We start from the raw sequence: 16514 nt of genomic DNA, 5'->3' as shown, positions 1-16514 counted from the left end.
TCCCTGCCCATCGCCGACTGCTTCCACCCCAGGGAACCCCCCAATACAAACAAAATGACAACTGTACGTGCTCCGGCGTTTGCTGGGAGGAAGCAAGGAGCTCCCGGGAGTGATGACGAGTGTGATATGCTGATATTTGAGCTTCCCAGACGTCAGATGAAGCCATCAAGGCTGCAAAGGCGGCGGCCAGCCAATCCCAGTTCCGCGATACCATCTCACAGCCCGTGGTCGCTGCCTTTTGCGCCGGCGGTGTTGCAGGCGCCGTCTCACGAACCGTCGTCTCCCCCCTCGAGCGGTTGAAGATCCTCCTGCAGGTACAAAGTGCCGGTCACAATGAATACAAGCTCGGCGTGGGCAAGGCCCTGGCAAAGATGTGGAAGGAAGAGGGCTGGAGAGGTTTCATGGCCGGTAACGGCACCAATTGCATTCGCATTGTTCCCTACTCGGCCGTACAATTCGGCAGCTACAATCTGTACAAGCGAGTACGTCTGGCCAGGCATCATGCGCCTCCCCAACGATTCCATTCTGATCGTCTACCTACTGACCCGACCTTTGGCAGACCTTTTTCGAGCAATATCCCGGAGCTTCCCTGAGCCCATTTCAACGCTTAATATGTGGTGGCATAGCAGGTGTTACTTCGGTCTTCCTCACATATCCCCTGGACATTGTCCGTACTCGGTTATCCATCCAGTCAGCATCATTTGCCGCCCTCGGCGACAGACCGAAACAGTTGCCGGGCATGTGGCCAACAATGATTGCCATGTACAAGCAGGAGGGCGGAGTTGCAGCTCTGTACCGAGGCATCATACCTACAGTAACGGGCGTTGCGCCCTACGTAAGTACCTGCCGCAGCTCTAGCCTACGTCCACATTCAGATACTAATCCGCTCAGGTGGGATTGAACTTTATGACCTACGAGTTTGTCCGGAAATACCTTACTCCTGAAGGTGACCAGAATCCCAGCGCGGTGCGAAAACTTCTTGCCGGCGCTGTTTCCGGAGCAGTGGCGCAGACTTGCACTTACCCCTTGTGAGTTTTCCCGGGACTCTTCTCTCGAGTGGATGCATGCTGACAGGCGATATCAGTGATGTGTTACGGCGCAGGTTCCAGATCAATACCATGTCGGGCATGGGCTACCAGTACAAATCGATAAGTGACGCCATTCGAGTCATCGTAGCACAAGAAGGTTGGCGAGGTCTTTACAAAGGGCTCGTCCCCAACTTGCTCAAGGTCGCGCCGAGCATGGCGGCCAACTGGCTCAGCTTCGAGATGACTCGCGATTTCTTGGTGGGTCTGAAAGGCGAGCCCGTGGTATTATAGAGAGAGGAATGGGAATCTCCCAACCTTTTCGGTTGGATACCATTCAGGATCCCTCCCACCTGTAACCATTATCCATCATATTAGACCAGCTACATCGTCGGGCATTAGCCCTTTCCCGCTAATCGGCACGGATAAACGTCAAGGGGCCGACCACCAAAAGGCCCAAGGTATGAGGCTTTGATTGTATTGCCTTGAGGATCATTAGGACGATTAGATAGAAGCATAGAACAGAGTACACCAGAGAGGGCGCCGTTGCACTTCGGGATAGGTGGTAGCTACACTTAGCAGCTTGCTGGCGGTTGTTGTCCAAGTTGTGGGCTCGGACAACTTGTGGAAATGTATATAAGACGGCGCGTATAGGCAATTGATAAAGTGGGATTATACATAATATTTCTTTGCCATCTCAGAATGGACCGCGCCTAAAGAGAGCGACTACAGACTCCATGAGGCACCTGTGAGCTGTATGCTACCTGAGGAAGATCTGAGATGCATGTGAAATCAATACTTGAGATGGATTATGGGGCCCGTCCTTGGCGAACTCCACCAACAATCAATCGGAGCAAAAATGGCCACATAATGCTGCCAGCCGGCCGCCAGCTGGTGTCAAGCAGTTCCCCGATTGTAGCATCAAAAGAAGTGTACTTGAACAATTTACCCTAACTGCCAATTTTGACCGCCCACCCACAGTGGCTCCCCTCCAAGCAGTCTACCACAATTCCCAAACTTTTCGCGGGCTAGTCACTGCGTCTGGAAGTTCCTCTTACGCCCAGTTATTTTCCCGACGACAACCTCAACCCATTGACTTACTTTCGATTTCTCGCCAATCGTAAAAAGTCAACCGGCAAAATGGGTACGTTTACAACTTGGAGTCTTCGTGTGCAAGTGGAGGCGAGCGAAGTGATCGCGATGCAATGATCATTGCCGTCGCTTTTTCTTCGCTCGTTTTCTGCGACCAAGGACATCTCTCCCGCCTTGCGGTTGATGAGATTTCAGTGGAGGGCAGGGAAGTAACATCTGCTTTCGGCATGGCTACCGCCTCGACTGCTCTTGTTGCTTCTCGCCTCTGCGTCCGCGGGCACCTCTCGTCCTTGGGTGGACGATGAAGGTCCTTAAGAGCATGCTTGAACAAAAGCTAACGAAGGCTTTGATAATTAAGGTATCGATCTCGACCGCCACCACGTGCGCAGCACTCACCGCAAAGCACCCAAGAGCGACAATGTCTACCTCAAGCTCCTTGTGAAGCTCTACCGCTTCCTGGCTCGTAAGTTCCCAGCCCTTTTCCACGTCCATATCAATCGGGCAACGCGATGACAGATGCTAATAATGTGTGACTGCAGGCCGTACCGAGTCTTCCTTCAACAAGGTCATCCTCCGCCGCCTCTTTATGTCGCGCATCAACCGTCCCCCGGTCTCGATCTCGCGCATTGTTGGCCAGTCCAAGGGCCAGGAGGGCAAGACCATCGTTGTTGTCGGCACCATCACCGATGACAACCGTCTGCTCGAGGTCCCCAAGCTGAGCATCGCTGCTCTGCGCTTCACCGCCACTGCCCGCGCTCGCGTCCTGGCCGCCGGTGGTGAGACCCTCACTCTGGACCAGCTGGCTCTGCGTGCCCCTACCGGCAGCAACACCCTGCTGCTCCGCGGACCCAAGAACTCCCGTGAGGCCGTCAAGCACTTCGGCATGGGCCCCCACAAGCACAAGGTACGCTGGAATACAAGACAATACCCAAGAAACGATACTAACAATATCAAAAGAAACCCTACACTCAGTCCAAGGGCCGCAAGTTCGAGAAGGCCCGTGGTCGTCGCCGATCTCGCGGTTTCAAGGTCTAAGCCATTGGATATGGTTTGGGCTAGGTTTGGTCATGTGTCACGTCTCTTCCGATATACCATGCGCAACGCTTGTAATTGGAAGGGGTTTCTGCTTTTTCATGAATGGTTTCGGCATGGTCTGGCGTGGAATGGTACTGAAAATGATTTTCATGGAATGAGAACGCAATTACCCAACCTACGAGTTCGACTCACTTGATGCCGTGAACACGAGTGAGCCAATATAGTAAATCTGCCACGAGCATATTGATCAAATACCAAAATATCATCGTGACATGGCCATGGTATCTTCATTTACCAGCGAAAATATGCATATATGTAACATCTCTCAGTTACCAGCTAAATGGCTGAGTTCCTAGTGAGGACATCATTTCACAGCAATCTCGATCTCACCTACCCCGTCCTGCGATAGATTCTATTGTACTTAATAAATTGCGCCTGTCTTACCGTTGGTGAAGCGGTAGTTGATGGTTCTTGATTGGGCATGTAGTCTGATTCCGTAGTCCGAAACATATTGTGTGTCCCTCTAACGTCAAAGATACCGGCTTGGGCTAGCCTTGCTAATATTTCCTTACGTTGTGAGGGCTCCAGATTTGAGACACGAATCGGTACAATGAAGAGATAAGTTCGCATACAGTCGGCGCTGATACGAACGATTCGTCCATCTGGGGCATGGGCCTGGGATACACGAGATTAGGGGAATGTATTTACAATGCTAAGACCACGCTCAAAGGTCTAGATGCGTCTCAAGTAGAGGGTGTCTATTAGTCCGTTCTCTTTCCTTCGACCAAAATGCACTATACATCTTTGGAGGTGCCCTGATCAGAACTAATAGCCACTGTTTCCGTCGTTGGTGCTGCCGGCTTCTTTCCCTCCAGCCGCTCTCCGTCCTGCTCATCTCCTGCCTTGGTATTTTGACGTGCGCCATCACAATCGACCAATAGCCCACCAGCATCGGTGAAGCGCACATCCTTGAGATTATTCTCAAAGGGGGCAGGATTATCCCCGAAGGGGCGTTCCAGAGCCGCCGCAGCAGCAGCGACGGCAGCCGATTCGTTGCCCGTGTCCGGGGGCCTGTGGTGCGACGACCGGGCGCCGCTGGTGGTGCTCGTGCCGCCCGAGAAGCCCAGGGAGAAGGCTTCTTTGGCGCCGGCCAGCCGCGAGGTCATGCGGACCTGCGACGTGTGGATGGCGGCTATACCTAGTCTTTTCCGGGACGCTTTAGCGATCTTGGCGATCAGGTCGGCCATGTTCATCTCGATCATTAGCTTGATTAGGTAGCATATGGGATGGAACTGGACGAAGCTTTATGGTAGCGTTCAACTGCACGTTAGCAAGACTGCGCAACGACCACGGCCCCAAAAGGGATGGGTGAGAATAAATAGTTTCGCTGGAAAAGATTGACTTACACGAAGCCCTTGGAAATGAGCCCGATGAGGATAACCTAGTTCCACTCATTAGTCGGGAGGGTTCAAAAGCCAAGTGGTGCATGTAACACGAGCCGGTATGGAGACACACATCGAGGGATATGGAAACAAACACCATGGCGAGATTGATCCAATACAGCAACTTGTACTTCAAGAGGCCGTTCTCGATCAGGTTGGACCGGACCAGATGGATGAAGTATAGATTGAGGCTGAGGTCGAGGGCGGCGAAGATGGTCTTCTCCAGCCGGTCCCATATGGCGTCGGCGTAGACCCACGTGGCGTTCACGCCGAGCTGGGACGGGATGAAGATGAAGAAGCCGCTGAGGTTGATGACGCCGAGCAGCGCGACGACGCTCCACTTGAGACGGCGAGCTCGCCGGGGGTCGTACATGAGCAGGCTGACCCGGTTGACCAGAATGCCCATGATGCATTGTATCTGTAGAATTGTCATGTGTTAGTCAGTACTCAGATAGGTATGTTGACCATAGCCATGAGGAACCCGGCAACAAACGAAGCAACAAACTCAGCAACGGGAAACACTGTAAATAGGAGAAGGGCTGGGCGAACTTGGAATACCCAGAGGAGCACGATGGCAAAGTAGAAGGGCAGTCTGCATACCTCCAGATAAGTCACCAAGTTGTCAGTACATGGCCGCTGGGTATAATGGCCCAAATATAGTGAACTCACCTGCCAGGAATAACACCGGTGATGTGCAAATAAGTGATAATGGCCATGGCCCCGTCGGCCGTCCACTCGAGCCACAGCATAATGATATAGGGGCTACGATCGAGGTTTTTGGAACGCGACCAGACGCCGCGAGTTTGCTTGATGCCCTGGAAGAAGGTGAAGGCGGCCGCTGCTACCGTGAAGCCGAGAAAGAAGGTGGCCAAGCCCGGGTCGGTCCCGAGAACGGACAATGGGCCGCCGAAGGCCCTGGATGGATCATCGTTGCCTGACACGGGAGACGAAGAGGAAGAAGAGTCCATGATTTTCGCCTCTTGGCGAACCGGAACCATTCACGCTGATGGCAGGATGTCTGACAAGCCAAAACGGCAGGGACACAAGGCAAATAGAGGTATCATCAGTCGAGAGGCAGTGCTTCTTCCCTCTGATTCCTAATCTTCCCCATCTCAGGCGGGGGTTGGGAAAGAAGAGCGAGAAGGATAAAAACAAAAGCCTTGACGAGGTACGCCATGGTATCGGCGACTGCCAACTTGGGACGAATGGACAAATCGAGAACATTTCCGTTGCAAATGCTGCGACAAAGTTTCCTGAATCAGGCAGCTGCGAACCATCAAAGTTTGTTTCGACTGTACAGTCTCAGTAATCCATCGTGAAGCACAGGAGGGAAAGAGGTACTGTTCTAATGCTGGAACTGGATGGATCTGTCTACATCGGATCGGATATATCTGTATGTGAGGCAGGCAGCAGGCAGGCAGCAGGCAGGCAGCAGGCAGGCAGCAGGCAGGTTGTTGCTGCTTTTGTTAACCTATCTGAGTATGCGGTTGCTGATTGGCCAGAGGTCGCAGAAACCCCACTTAAGGACGGCAGCTTGTCACTAACACTGACGACATGATCCCAATGCCAGCCAGTCGACGACGACACCATTCCTGTCTGGCAGTTTCCCATTCTCCACGGAAAACAACAGCGACTCAAGCAAGTCATTTGTTCCAATTACTGCCAAGACGGTCCCATAATGTGCGGGCGTTACTCCTTGGGCTGGTACGAGGTCATGCGGTTGTTTATTTGTTACGTCACTGAGAGCTAACCATATCTTTAGAGGCCTGCCCAGGTCCGCCAGATGTTGCAGCATGACAACATGCCAATGGACGATGCCCCTGAGGACGAAGGAGACAATGCACCCCGTCAATCCTACAATTTCGCCCCTGGATACCATGGCATCGTTTACCGGGCAGATACCCCGGACTGGGGCGCCGGTCCACATCGGCACGTCAAGAAGGCCGGAGACGACCCGGAGGCAGCCGACGAGGCCGCTGTTCAGGTTTCCTCAGCGTCCCCAAGTGGTGGTGACGGCGCCGGCTCCGATGTCCACTACAAGCTTCAGAGCATGAAGTGGGGGCTCGTTCCCTTCTGGACTAAGAAAAACCCGGATTACGGAAGCATGATGAAGACGATCAACTGCCGGGATGATTCGCTCGCCCAGGGTGGCGGAATGTGGAACACCATGAAGGCCCGGAAGCGTTGCATTGTCGTTGCCCAGGGCTTCTATGAGTGGCTGAAGAAGGACGGCGGCCGAGAGAAGATCCCCCACTTCGTCAAGAGGAAGGATGAGGCTCTGATGTGTTTTGCGGGCTTATGGGACTGCGTGCAATACGAGGGTGAGTATATCCATACATTTGTCGGGAACCGTTGTGACTCCATGATTAATTGAGTTATGGTACAGATGATGAGAAGAAGCACTACACATACACCATCATCACGACAGACTCTAACAAACAGCTTAAGTTTCTGCATGACCGGATGCCCGTCATACTGAACAACGGGTCGGAGGAGCTGCGGACTTGGCTGGACCCCAAGCGTTACGAGTGGTCCAAAGACTTGCAGTCGCTCTTGAAGCCGTTCGATGGGGAATTGGAAGTCTACCCTGTCAGCAAGGACGTCGGAAAGGTGGGCAACAATTCTCCCACCTTCCTCATCCCCATAGACAGCAAGGAAAACAAGTCAAACATAGCCAATTTCTTCGGCAAAGGCGCCTCGAGTGCGAAGACGAAAACCGAGACCTCGCCGCCGCCGCAGAAGCAGCCAGAAGTGAAGATCAAGAAGGAGGCCGGGTTTGTCGAGCAGGGTTCAAGAGATGATGTCACCGACGACGGCAACGACAGCAAAGTGAAGGGCGAAGAGGGAAAACACACCGAAGACGAGAAAGCCGGACCAGTTACCGGGGTCAAGCGCGAAGCGGACGAAGAAGTTTCGCCGGAGGAGCCTCCGAAGAAAGCTGCTAAGCCCACAGGAAAGGCTGAGCTATCTACCTCGCCCCAGAAGAAAGGGGAGTTGGGACTAGGTCGAAGATCAGTGCTACGAGCAATGGCACAAAAATCCCCGAGAAATCGAAGCAAACAGGTACTCGAAAGATCACACAGTTCTTCGGCAATAGCTCTTGAGAGCATCAAAGAAAACTCTTTCCACGAAGGAAGGCAGCCACAGAGTCTCAAGTCACGATGGATGAAGGTTTCAGACCCTGAAACAATCTCGCTGTCTCACATGCCCCCCTTTGCGTGCGGCTCAGGGCAGTTGGAGCACGGTCGACTGCTACCTTTCCACAGAACTTGGACAAGACTATCCCAGGGAAACCTATGATCACGGCTAAGAGATCATTCGCACCGGAATGTCGTTCACATGTAACGCTAAATTTGAATCACTGTTGGCGCCGGGAATTATGCAGCCAGTTGGTTGGGAAAAGGGCATACCTTTCTTTATCCAGCAATACGTTGGAGCGAGCAGGACGGCGAACACCCCCTTTTTACATATCACAGGGAGTCGCATCTACCGGCGACCACGCACGTTGGTTCGCAGCTTTAAAAGAGAGAAGAAAGTTGGTTCATTCGTATCCAGCCCGTTACCTTCTCGATAGGCCGATCTTCTCCACACAGCCAACACATATGTGTTGCATAAGTGTCCCATCCCGGCCCGCTTGCCCGATACTTCTTTACTTGCTCACCCCATGCGGGTTGTCCAGTGCATGCATACGATGCATAATGGGGGCCTGCTATTGCATTAGCGCATCCTGTCATGCACGAACTGGGTAGATCATCAATGAATTCTACATAGGTACCAACCTGCAGTGACTTATTTTTGCATTGATCTTGATCTTTTGCTCTTCCCCCAAAGCCGCTCTACATCACGGTACGGTGCCCATGTTTGTTTGATCTACGCGATATGTGATACGTACAGATGCCTTAACGTATAAGATATGATTAATATACATGGTATTCCAGATAAATTGTTATATACACGAAGAAAAAGGGCACACAGTGCTGTGCTGGCGGGCAAGGAGGACCAGAGTATTGGGTATAGCTGAAGCCCCTTGAGGTTAACAAGCCTTCCTACTTGCGCGCTAGGTCCGTCCTGCTCTAAGCCTTCTTGATGCAGGACTTGAGAAGGGCGGTGTCGGTCCAGCTGTTGCCATTCTTGGTAGGAGACAGAGCCAGCTCGTAGCTGCCGTCGAAGCTACCGGCGCTCCAGCCAACGTAGCCGAGGAAGACGTCGGCGTTCTTGTTGACGAACGCGATCTGCTCGCAGAGGTACTTCTGGCACGAAGCGGTGTTGCCGCCGCCCGTTTCCGTGTTGAGGGCCTGGCGCTTGTTGGTGCGGAGCCAGTCGGCCAGGGGCGCGAAGGCCGAGTCGATGTTGTTGGTCACGCACTCGGTGTGGGTGCCGCTGTTGTCCGAGTCGAGGTACTTGTGCACGTCGAAGACGAGGCCGGTCGTGGAACCGTCGGGGTTCTTGACGCTCATGAGCGCCGGCCCGCTGTTCTTGGGGAAGGTCGCCGCGTTGGTGAAGTCGGTGCCGGGCAGCAGAATCGTCTGCTTGGCGCCGGCATTGCGGATCGCGGTCACGGCGGCCTGGGCCGACGCCGCCCACTTGGTCATGTCCAGATCATGCGGCTCGTTCATCAGGCCGAAGATGAGCCTGGGCTCGGGGGCGTACTTGAGGGCCAGCTGGGTCCAGAGATTGGCGAACTGCTCGTTCGACGGACCGCCTTGGCCGACGATTTTGCCATCCCAGCGGGCATCTACGGCACATCAGTCAGCATTTGTCCATTAAGGGGTGTTCTTCCTCCCCATTCCACAGCAGTGTCTGCATATATCTTACAGTTGTGAATCTGGCAAAACAGGTTAGCATCATTAACTCTGCACCGAGGATAAATTCAACAGTGGAGGATTTATGTGACGTACATCAATAATGCATGTAGCACCAGTCTGCAAGCAACCTTGGACCAGGGCGTCATACTTTCCAAAGTTGGTATCATCGAGGTTCGCGCCAAGCTTGTTGTTGAGCAGGTATTGCCAGCCTACGGGGAGGCGGAAGAGGTTCATTTGGTCATCCTTAACGAAATGGTTCATCTGGCCAACTCCGTCGGGGCCGTTAAGGGTGGCCAGCGGCGGCAATGACTGGCTGAGATCACAAGATCCCTGGATCGTGTCAGTCAATCTGCATGGAAGCGGTAGCATTTATTGGGTATGATGTTGCTTACCGAAGTACTGCATCCGAAGTCAAAGCCCGCAATGTTTACTCCGACTGTGAACTGTCAGTATTTATTATGCATGGGCGGCATCGGGGGAGGGTTGGAAGCATACAGAATTGGGTACCGGCCCGCTTCTCCACCGGACCAGCAGCGGCAGCGCCGGCAAGAGCCAATGCGGCGACGAAAGGAGTGTGCATCGTGAAAAGAAAGTAATGTAGTTGGTAAATATTCCGGGAGTCGTATGTAAGAAGTGCTTCGCTTGCAGGCTTGAGGCAAAGGCAAAAGTGATGCCAAGGGGGCGGCTATACACGAGTTATATACTTGACATTGTCGGCTGTTTCCTTGACTTGCGTCGGTCGTCAAAGAGCCTCATCCGCCGAGGCCCATGAGCCGTTGACGCGGGAATTGGTATTAGCGGGCCCATAGTCACTATGCTCGTGACAAGATGCGGTTTCAGGATGCGGCTATGGCCGCACTCGGCAAGGGCTCCATCGTCATGATGGGGAGGGGAGCTAAAGGAGAGAGGAAGGAGATTTGAAGGGACATGGCGTATGGCACCATAACACCACTCTCGCTGCCTATTCCATCAGGGCTGGATTCCTCTTGCAGTTAGTTGCTTGCATAATTCCTCCGTTGCGACGCGGGTCCCAGCGTCTCCGCCTGCCGCCTGCCGCCTGCCCAGCGGAAAGTGTATATAATAATTGCGGCAATCAGAGGTGAGTGGACCAGCGGAAGGAGGGTCGAGAAGAGTGTTGATCGGCAGATGAAAGTGGGCTAATGCTGTTAGCGGTTTAGCGATCGAGGGCTTGCATGGCTCTCGTTGCACATAAATCAATTTCAATATCTGGAAAATGAGAATAAAACCATCTGCAGCCCCGATTACTCGTTACTCTCTGCGCGCCGTTGGCAGCGAGGAACGAAACAAGCTCAGCTAAGCTTTCAGCAGTTCATCCGACAGCCTGCTGACTTGGCTCAATGAAGGACTCGAGCCTTGTGGTGAAAGCCTCACGCTGGGCTAATCCTGTTGCAGTGCTCTCGCACTGAAAGTCATGGTCTCTGATTCGGACGCCTGGGCTTGCAGAGGTCCAGAAGCGGTAATGACTCAACGGCAGCGCTAATAGCTGATGGTGAGTCCACCTTAGTTAGCACTTGCCGCCCGCACGGCGACAACTCATCTTTCCTTCTGTCGTTGTCATGAACGACATCTCATGATGTGTTGTTCGAAACAATTGAGAGTGAGATATACAATACCTTGTGGCACCATGTTCCTGATTTGACCCTCGGGCACGATTGATTTCTCGGCATATGTCGTTGTACATTAGCGTTATGTAAGTGGCGGGAAGCTGCCTACATGTACTTACATAGCATCTGAGTATCGTTCCTTCCCTCCGACCATTTATGCTACGGTAGTGCAACTTGCAAACACCAACATGCTTGCGAAAACGACTGCTGGAGGTTTTTCTTTCGTCTCATCGGAAGAGCGAGCCGGATGATTGTCGATCTGCTGCGACTACCAACCTCACCATGAGAGCTCACCTGCATGTAACACTGTTTCTCCGTTGCTCTTTAGCCCTAGCTGCTATCGCCTAGCAGTGCCACAAGAATCGGCCTGAAGAGGAAGTGCGGAAGGGGGAAAGTTCCCGGATGACCTGATCGGGGCCACACAACAGCCTGCTCTTCTTCCCTTCGCCACCTCGCGGCAATGGAATCGATAGGCGCGGTGTTCTCATTCAAACAAGAGCGCTATGCGCGGCAGTTGACGAGACAAGACGGTGTACGACGAATCACCATGACAATAGTATGGAAAGGTGGTCTCTTGGGACATGGTCACCCTCATGCACCACCAATGATACTGGCCCGCCCTCGATAGAGCGGCAGAAGCCATATAGCATGCGTGGTATAGGCTGCCGTGCCGTTTCTGGGGTCGTATGGGGTCGTATAAGGAAATATAAAAGGGTAAGCTCGTGTTTTATCCAGATCGATTCTCCAATCTGGGCGCATCTTGGCTCGTCAAATGCCCCTGGACATGTTCCGTTTGCACCGCCTCCAATCGAGGGGAGACGTTGTGGCCGGCAGGTTTCCCGATTGGCGCTTTGCGGCCCGGGACTTCGCCGGCCCGTCTGACGGGAATCACAACATGCAAGATTCCCTGGCAGTAGATGACAACCTGGAGGCCACGGCCACGGCCACTTCTTCCCCGAAGAAGTCCAGTCCTGTCTACCTGTGGTAAAGCGAGGTGGGAGGGGCGCCATTGGGGCAAGGACATAGAGAGCATGGTAGGCTGGCGGCCGCACTTCCTTGCAGATGAGCAATGAGCACACCATATAATATTCATACCCTTGTCCGAATACCCCGGGCGTGTTTTTGGGGTAACGTGGGGTCCCAATCTCGGTTCACCCACCCCCAACAAGAAAACGTCCGCGCAGCAACTTGGGAACTCGGACGCCCGAGTCTCACCAAGCTACGTTCAGCATTGATTGACCAGCTCCTGACTCATCAACACCATATGGTCTTAGATCGGACGAAACGGCTGGCATTGCCGCTTCGCCGTGAAATCCTTCTTGAATGACACCTAGCACCTCCCTGTCCCCGTGTCTTGGCTTTGCCTAAGGCCAAGCCAGCATGCCGAGAGCGGTATGCACAGCGGGCTCGCTGCTTTAATATTGCCGACACCTGCTGCCTTATTCATTGCGGTGTATTCGAAGCCTGAGGCCTCGAAACTACGCCAGTTGACACCATGACTTGGTAGCTAACCTGGTGGCCACAGCCGTTGTGGCCCAGGAGGCGAATCCTTTCGGTGATATAATCGAAATTGATCGTCTCCCGGCTGCTTGGGCCTGGCCAGGATTCAATATGCATGCCTCCGAGCTCTATTAGGTCTAAGTCGGCCCTCTCCGTCGACCGTCTCCCCCAATGAACACAACGTATCCTCTGCTGTCTCTCGGAAGACGTTGGATGCCACCCCATGCAACTGTCTGCAATCATCGAGCCACGATTCCGGCTAATACCCAAAGGGTCAAGTGTGTCTTGAGCTTTCCCTTGTGATTCGGGAGCTGACCATCCATTCCGTCCTGTTGGTAATGCCTAGATCAGCATGGGTTTGTTTGCTGGCCTTGGATGTATCGGCCATTAAATACCTCCATGCCCGGCCTCTTTCAGCCGTACCTCATCTGCCGCAACCCCAGGTCCAGTTTGGCTCGTCACAGTCTCCAAGATGAAGGGAGTCGCAGCGCTTACAGCCGCCTGCTTAGCAGCTTCTTGTATGTCCCTCGACCGTACTAGAGAATCGGCTGCTAACCATGTATAGACGTCGAGCCAATTCTGGCTCAGGCGGCGTATACCGACCCCAAAACAGGCATCGAGTTCGGCACGTGGACACAAGGCACTGGCTTCACCTTCGGTATAGCCCTGCCTAATGATGCCTTGACCACCGCCGCCAATGAGTACATCGGCCTGCTGGTAAGTACTGGGGATGTGTACGCTTCTGCTCAGTTCTAAGAAGTCCTTCTAGAGATGCACTGGTGGCTGGTGCGGAATCTCCCATGGCCAGTCGGGACAGATGACCCAGGCCCTGCTCCTCATGGCCTGGCCCCACGAGGAGGAAGTCTTGACCTCTTTCCGCTATGCCACCGGCTACAGCATGCCGGCGCCCTACAATGGTGACGCCAAGTTGACTCAGATATCTTCGAGTATCGATGGTTCAACCTACGAAGTTCTGTTCCGCTGTCAAAACTGCTTCTCCTGGGACCAGGACGGCTCGACCGGTTCCGTTTCCACGAGCGAAGGCTTCCTCGTCCTCGGTTGGGCAACGGCCAACACCGCTCCAACAAACCCTGCCTGCCCGAGTGGTATAAGATTCGGACAGCACACCTCGTTTGGTCAGTTCGGTGCAGAGCTCGAGGGAACGACGAATGAGGCGTACGTTGAATGGGCGGAGCTGGCGACGAAGACCGTCAATGGCGACTGTGGAACAACGACTACAACTACATCTACGACCACGACGCCTACGACAACGCCTACCACGCCCCCTGTGGCTTGCCCAACCCCGACAGAAGCTACTTATGATTATGTCGTTGTTGGAGCTGGTGCAGGTGAGTTTTCTTTTGACCAATCGACGCGTGATGCTTGTCTTGTTATTGGTTTTGTCTGACGGTTGTCTCTAGCCGGTATCCCCATTGCGGACCGCTTGAGCGAGAAGGGGAAAAAGGTCTTGCTTATTGAGAAGGGTCCGCCATCGTCGGGGCGGTACAACGGCACCTTGAAGCCCGAGTGGCTGGAGGGGACGAATCTGACGCGATTTGACGTTCCAGGCCTGTGCAATCAAATCTGGGTTGACTCGGCAGGTGTTGCCTGTACCGACACAGACCAAATGTCAGGTTGCGTTCTTGGCGGTGGCACAGCCGTTAACGCTGGACTTTGGTGGAAGGCGAGTGATCCATGGTCGTATACCGACATACCCACGCTAAACAAACTGACCGTTATAGCCCAACCCCCTTGACTGGGATAACGAATGGCCGAAGGGCTGGCAGTCGAAGGATCTTGCTGCAGCAGAGAAGCGGACTTTCGAGCGCATTCCAGGAACCAACAATCCTTCACAGGATGGTCTTCTCTATATGCGCCAAGGATTCGACATTCTCTCGGATGGCTTCAAGAAAGCCGGCTGGACGAATGTTGAGCCTAACAAACAGCCCACGATGAAGAACCACACCTATGGCCGTACCGAGTACATGTTCTCACACGGTGAAAGAGGCGGACCAATGGCGACGTATCTGGTGTCCGCGATGCAAAGACCAAACTTCTCCCTCTACATGAACACTGCTGTAAAGCGGATCATCAGAGAGGGCGGCCACGCCACAGGCGTAGAGCTTGAGTGCAACGGCGAGGGTGGCTTCGGCGGGAAGATCAACTTGACACCCAAGACCGGCAAAGTGATCTCGGCTGCTGGCACTTTTGGTTCTGCCAAACTTCTCATGAGAAGTGAGTCTTACACCCCCCCCGTTGAGATACTCATGAGAATGTACTGATACAATTATAGGTGGCATTGGTCCTGCTGACCAACTGGCAATCGTCGCGAACTCCACTGACGGGCCTACCATGATCTCAAAGGACTCCTGGATCAACCTGCCAGTTGGCTACAATCTCGCCGACCATCTCAACGTGAGTGCCCTGAGACACCAACCGTCCGTATAGAATCTAACGATATTTCTCCCCCAGACTGATGTTTACGTCACTCATCCTGGCTTCGTTTTCTACGACTTCTACGAGGCTTGGACCGATCCTAATGCTTCCGATGAGGCAAGCTACTTTGGTATGTACTGGAAATTGAATTGCATTGGTCACAAATGTGAGACTAACGGCCTGCTCAGCAAACCGAACCGGTATCTTCACCCAAGCCGCTCCCAATATTGGGCCTATGGTGAGTCTACTCGCGTCCACAAAGAATGTCTGGATACTAACAATTACGCCAGTTCTGGGACGAGATTGAAGGTTCTGATGGCATCGTCCGGCAATTGCAATACACTGCGCGTGTCGAGGGAGCCGACAAGACGGGAACAAACGGTAAGCGGCTCTATTACTCCATTCCTCTGTGTGTCTCTTCAGGAAACCACTAGGAACGGCAGACTAACGATGACTTGAACGTCTTCCTAGACACTATGATTATGAGCCAATACCTAGGCCGCGGCTCGACGTCCAAGGGAAGGATGATCATCACCCCTGCCCTGAACACCTACGTCTCAGAGCACCCTTACCTCCGAACTCCTGGGGACAAGGAGGCCGTGGTTAAGAGCCTGAACAACCTGCGCGCGGCACTTGGCAACTATCCGAACCTAACTTGGGCCGTGCCTCCGAAGAATGTGACAACGGAGGCATACTTGGACACATTGGTCGTCAGTGCAGCTGCACGAAGATCCAACCACTGGATTGGTAAGCTCTGTCTGGTCCTCTCGTTCTCATTTGTGTATACGGACAATTAGCTGACTGTACTTGCTTGTTTACTACCAGGTACTGCGAAGCTGGGGCTTGACGACGGTCGTAAGCCGAACGGCACCGCCGTGGTCGATCTCGACACCAAAGTCTACGGTACTGACAACATCTTCGTCGTGGATGCTGCTATCTTCCCTGGCATGATGACTGGCAACCCGTCGTCTATGATCGTCGCGGCGGCGGAATATGCTGCCGAGAGAATCCTGAAGCTGCGTTGAGCCTCTCCTTAGCCGGGAAAGGGGGAAAGGAGATTCAATTCTTTGTCTGTATTTAGTCACTTGTTTGCGGGGTATAACAGGGCTACCCTACTCGTCCAGGGGTTTCGAAATCAATCAATCGATTTTTGGCTCCTGTGCATGTGCGTATCGTATCCTACAGTCTCTTCCGTGCGCATGACCGTCGGAACATACCACATTCTTTCCTTTCCCCCTTTCCCTTTCCCCTTCTTCAGACTCCTGGGTTTCGGGCGTACTCTATTCTGTTCAAGAATCTTCCTCGCGAACGGTTTTGCGCAAAAGCGTGTTGTGCCTGTATGCATGTGTGGCGTGGCATACACAAAGTAAGCAGGAAGGAGTTGGACGGATCAAACCGTAAACTTTCCAAGCCCATGGTAGGAGTCTGAAGTCAAGTCCAATGTTGAAATTAGCCTTTTTTACCCTTCCCTTCTTCCTCTTGGATGTTTGCTTTCAATCACTTGAATACGAAGTCATCCCTAGCGGTATATTCTGACTTTGACGAGTAGGCTGC

At 53.3% G+C, this 16514-nt stretch overlaps 7 protein-coding genes across 7 annotated transcripts; 5 read left to right on the top strand and 2 right to left on the bottom strand.

Annotated features, from left to right (window-relative positions):
* Nucleotides 1-143: 143 nt before the first annotated feature.
* Nucleotides 144-1319, top strand: PG997_004893 (uncharacterized protein; the record flags this gene model as incomplete). The annotated part of the gene is made up of 4 exons (XM_066809208.1): nucleotides 144-482; nucleotides 560-835; nucleotides 892-1028; nucleotides 1085-1319. Coding segments are annotated over 4 exons (987 nt in total), but the record flags the coding sequence as incomplete, so codon positions are not given.
* An 846-nt stretch (nucleotides 1320-2165) lies between these two features.
* Nucleotides 2166-3152, top strand: PG997_004892 (60S ribosomal protein eL18; the record flags this gene model as incomplete). The annotated part of the gene is made up of 4 exons (XM_066809207.1): nucleotides 2166-2169; nucleotides 2476-2580; nucleotides 2657-3021; nucleotides 3075-3152. 4 exons carry the CDS (start codon nucleotides 2166-2168, stop codon nucleotides 3150-3152), a joined length of 552 nt encoding a protein of 183 aa, XP_066672825.1.
* A 794-nt stretch (nucleotides 3153-3946) lies between these two features.
* On the bottom strand, nucleotides 3947-5562 carry PG997_004891 (uncharacterized protein; the record flags this gene model as incomplete). Its single annotated transcript, XM_066809206.1, has 5 exons — nucleotides 3947-4454; nucleotides 4559-4593; nucleotides 4668-5012; nucleotides 5060-5186; nucleotides 5264-5562. 5 exons carry the CDS (start codon nucleotides 5560-5562, stop codon nucleotides 3947-3949), a joined length of 1314 nt encoding a protein of 437 aa, XP_066672824.1.
* A 710-nt stretch (nucleotides 5563-6272) lies between these two features.
* On the top strand, nucleotides 6273-7698 carry PG997_004890 (uncharacterized protein; the record flags this gene model as incomplete). Its single annotated transcript, XM_066809205.1, is given in 4 exon segments — nucleotides 6273-6316; nucleotides 6359-6915; nucleotides 6981-7587; nucleotides 7599-7698. The coding sequence occupies 4 exon segments, from the start codon at nucleotides 6273-6275 to the stop codon at nucleotides 7696-7698; spliced, it is 1308 nt and encodes a 435-aa protein (XP_066672823.1).
* Nucleotides 7699-8667: 969 nt separating this feature from the next.
* PG997_004889 (Endoglucanase EG-II) lies at nucleotides 8668-9979 on the bottom strand (the record flags this gene model as incomplete). Its single annotated transcript, XM_066809204.1, has 5 exons — nucleotides 8668-9329; nucleotides 9410-9419; nucleotides 9493-9729; nucleotides 9792-9835; nucleotides 9895-9979. 5 exons carry the CDS (start codon nucleotides 9977-9979, stop codon nucleotides 8668-8670), a joined length of 1038 nt encoding a protein of 345 aa, XP_066672822.1.
* A 1829-nt stretch (nucleotides 9980-11808) lies between these two features.
* PG997_004888 (uncharacterized protein) lies at nucleotides 11809-12012 on the top strand (the record flags this gene model as incomplete). Its single annotated transcript, XM_066809203.1, has 1 exon — nucleotides 11809-12012. One exon carries the CDS (start codon nucleotides 11809-11811, stop codon nucleotides 12010-12012), a length of 204 nt encoding a protein of 67 aa, XP_066672821.1.
* Nucleotides 12013-12996: 984 nt separating this feature from the next.
* PG997_004887 (Xyloglucan-specific exo-beta-1-4-glucanase) lies at nucleotides 12997-15985 on the top strand (the record flags this gene model as incomplete). Its single annotated transcript, XM_066809202.1, has 11 exons — nucleotides 12997-13042; nucleotides 13090-13241; nucleotides 13294-13873; nucleotides 13946-14184; nucleotides 14267-14759; nucleotides 14818-14939; nucleotides 14997-15090; nucleotides 15149-15198; nucleotides 15251-15341; nucleotides 15432-15707; nucleotides 15786-15985. 11 exons carry the CDS (start codon nucleotides 12997-12999, stop codon nucleotides 15983-15985), a joined length of 2343 nt encoding a protein of 780 aa, XP_066672820.1.
* Between the last annotated feature and the right edge of the window lie 529 nt (nucleotides 15986-16514).

This window comes from Apiospora hydei (genome assembly GCF_038363865.1).
Source record: "Apiospora hydei strain CBS 114990 chromosome Unknown utg000004l_segment0_segment0, whole genome shotgun sequence".
Classification (NCBI taxonomy): domain Eukaryota; kingdom Fungi; phylum Ascomycota; class Sordariomycetes; order Amphisphaeriales; family Apiosporaceae; genus Apiospora; species Apiospora hydei.
Note: the sequence above shows the minus strand (reverse complement) of the source record. Positions and strands in the feature narration are given on the sequence as shown.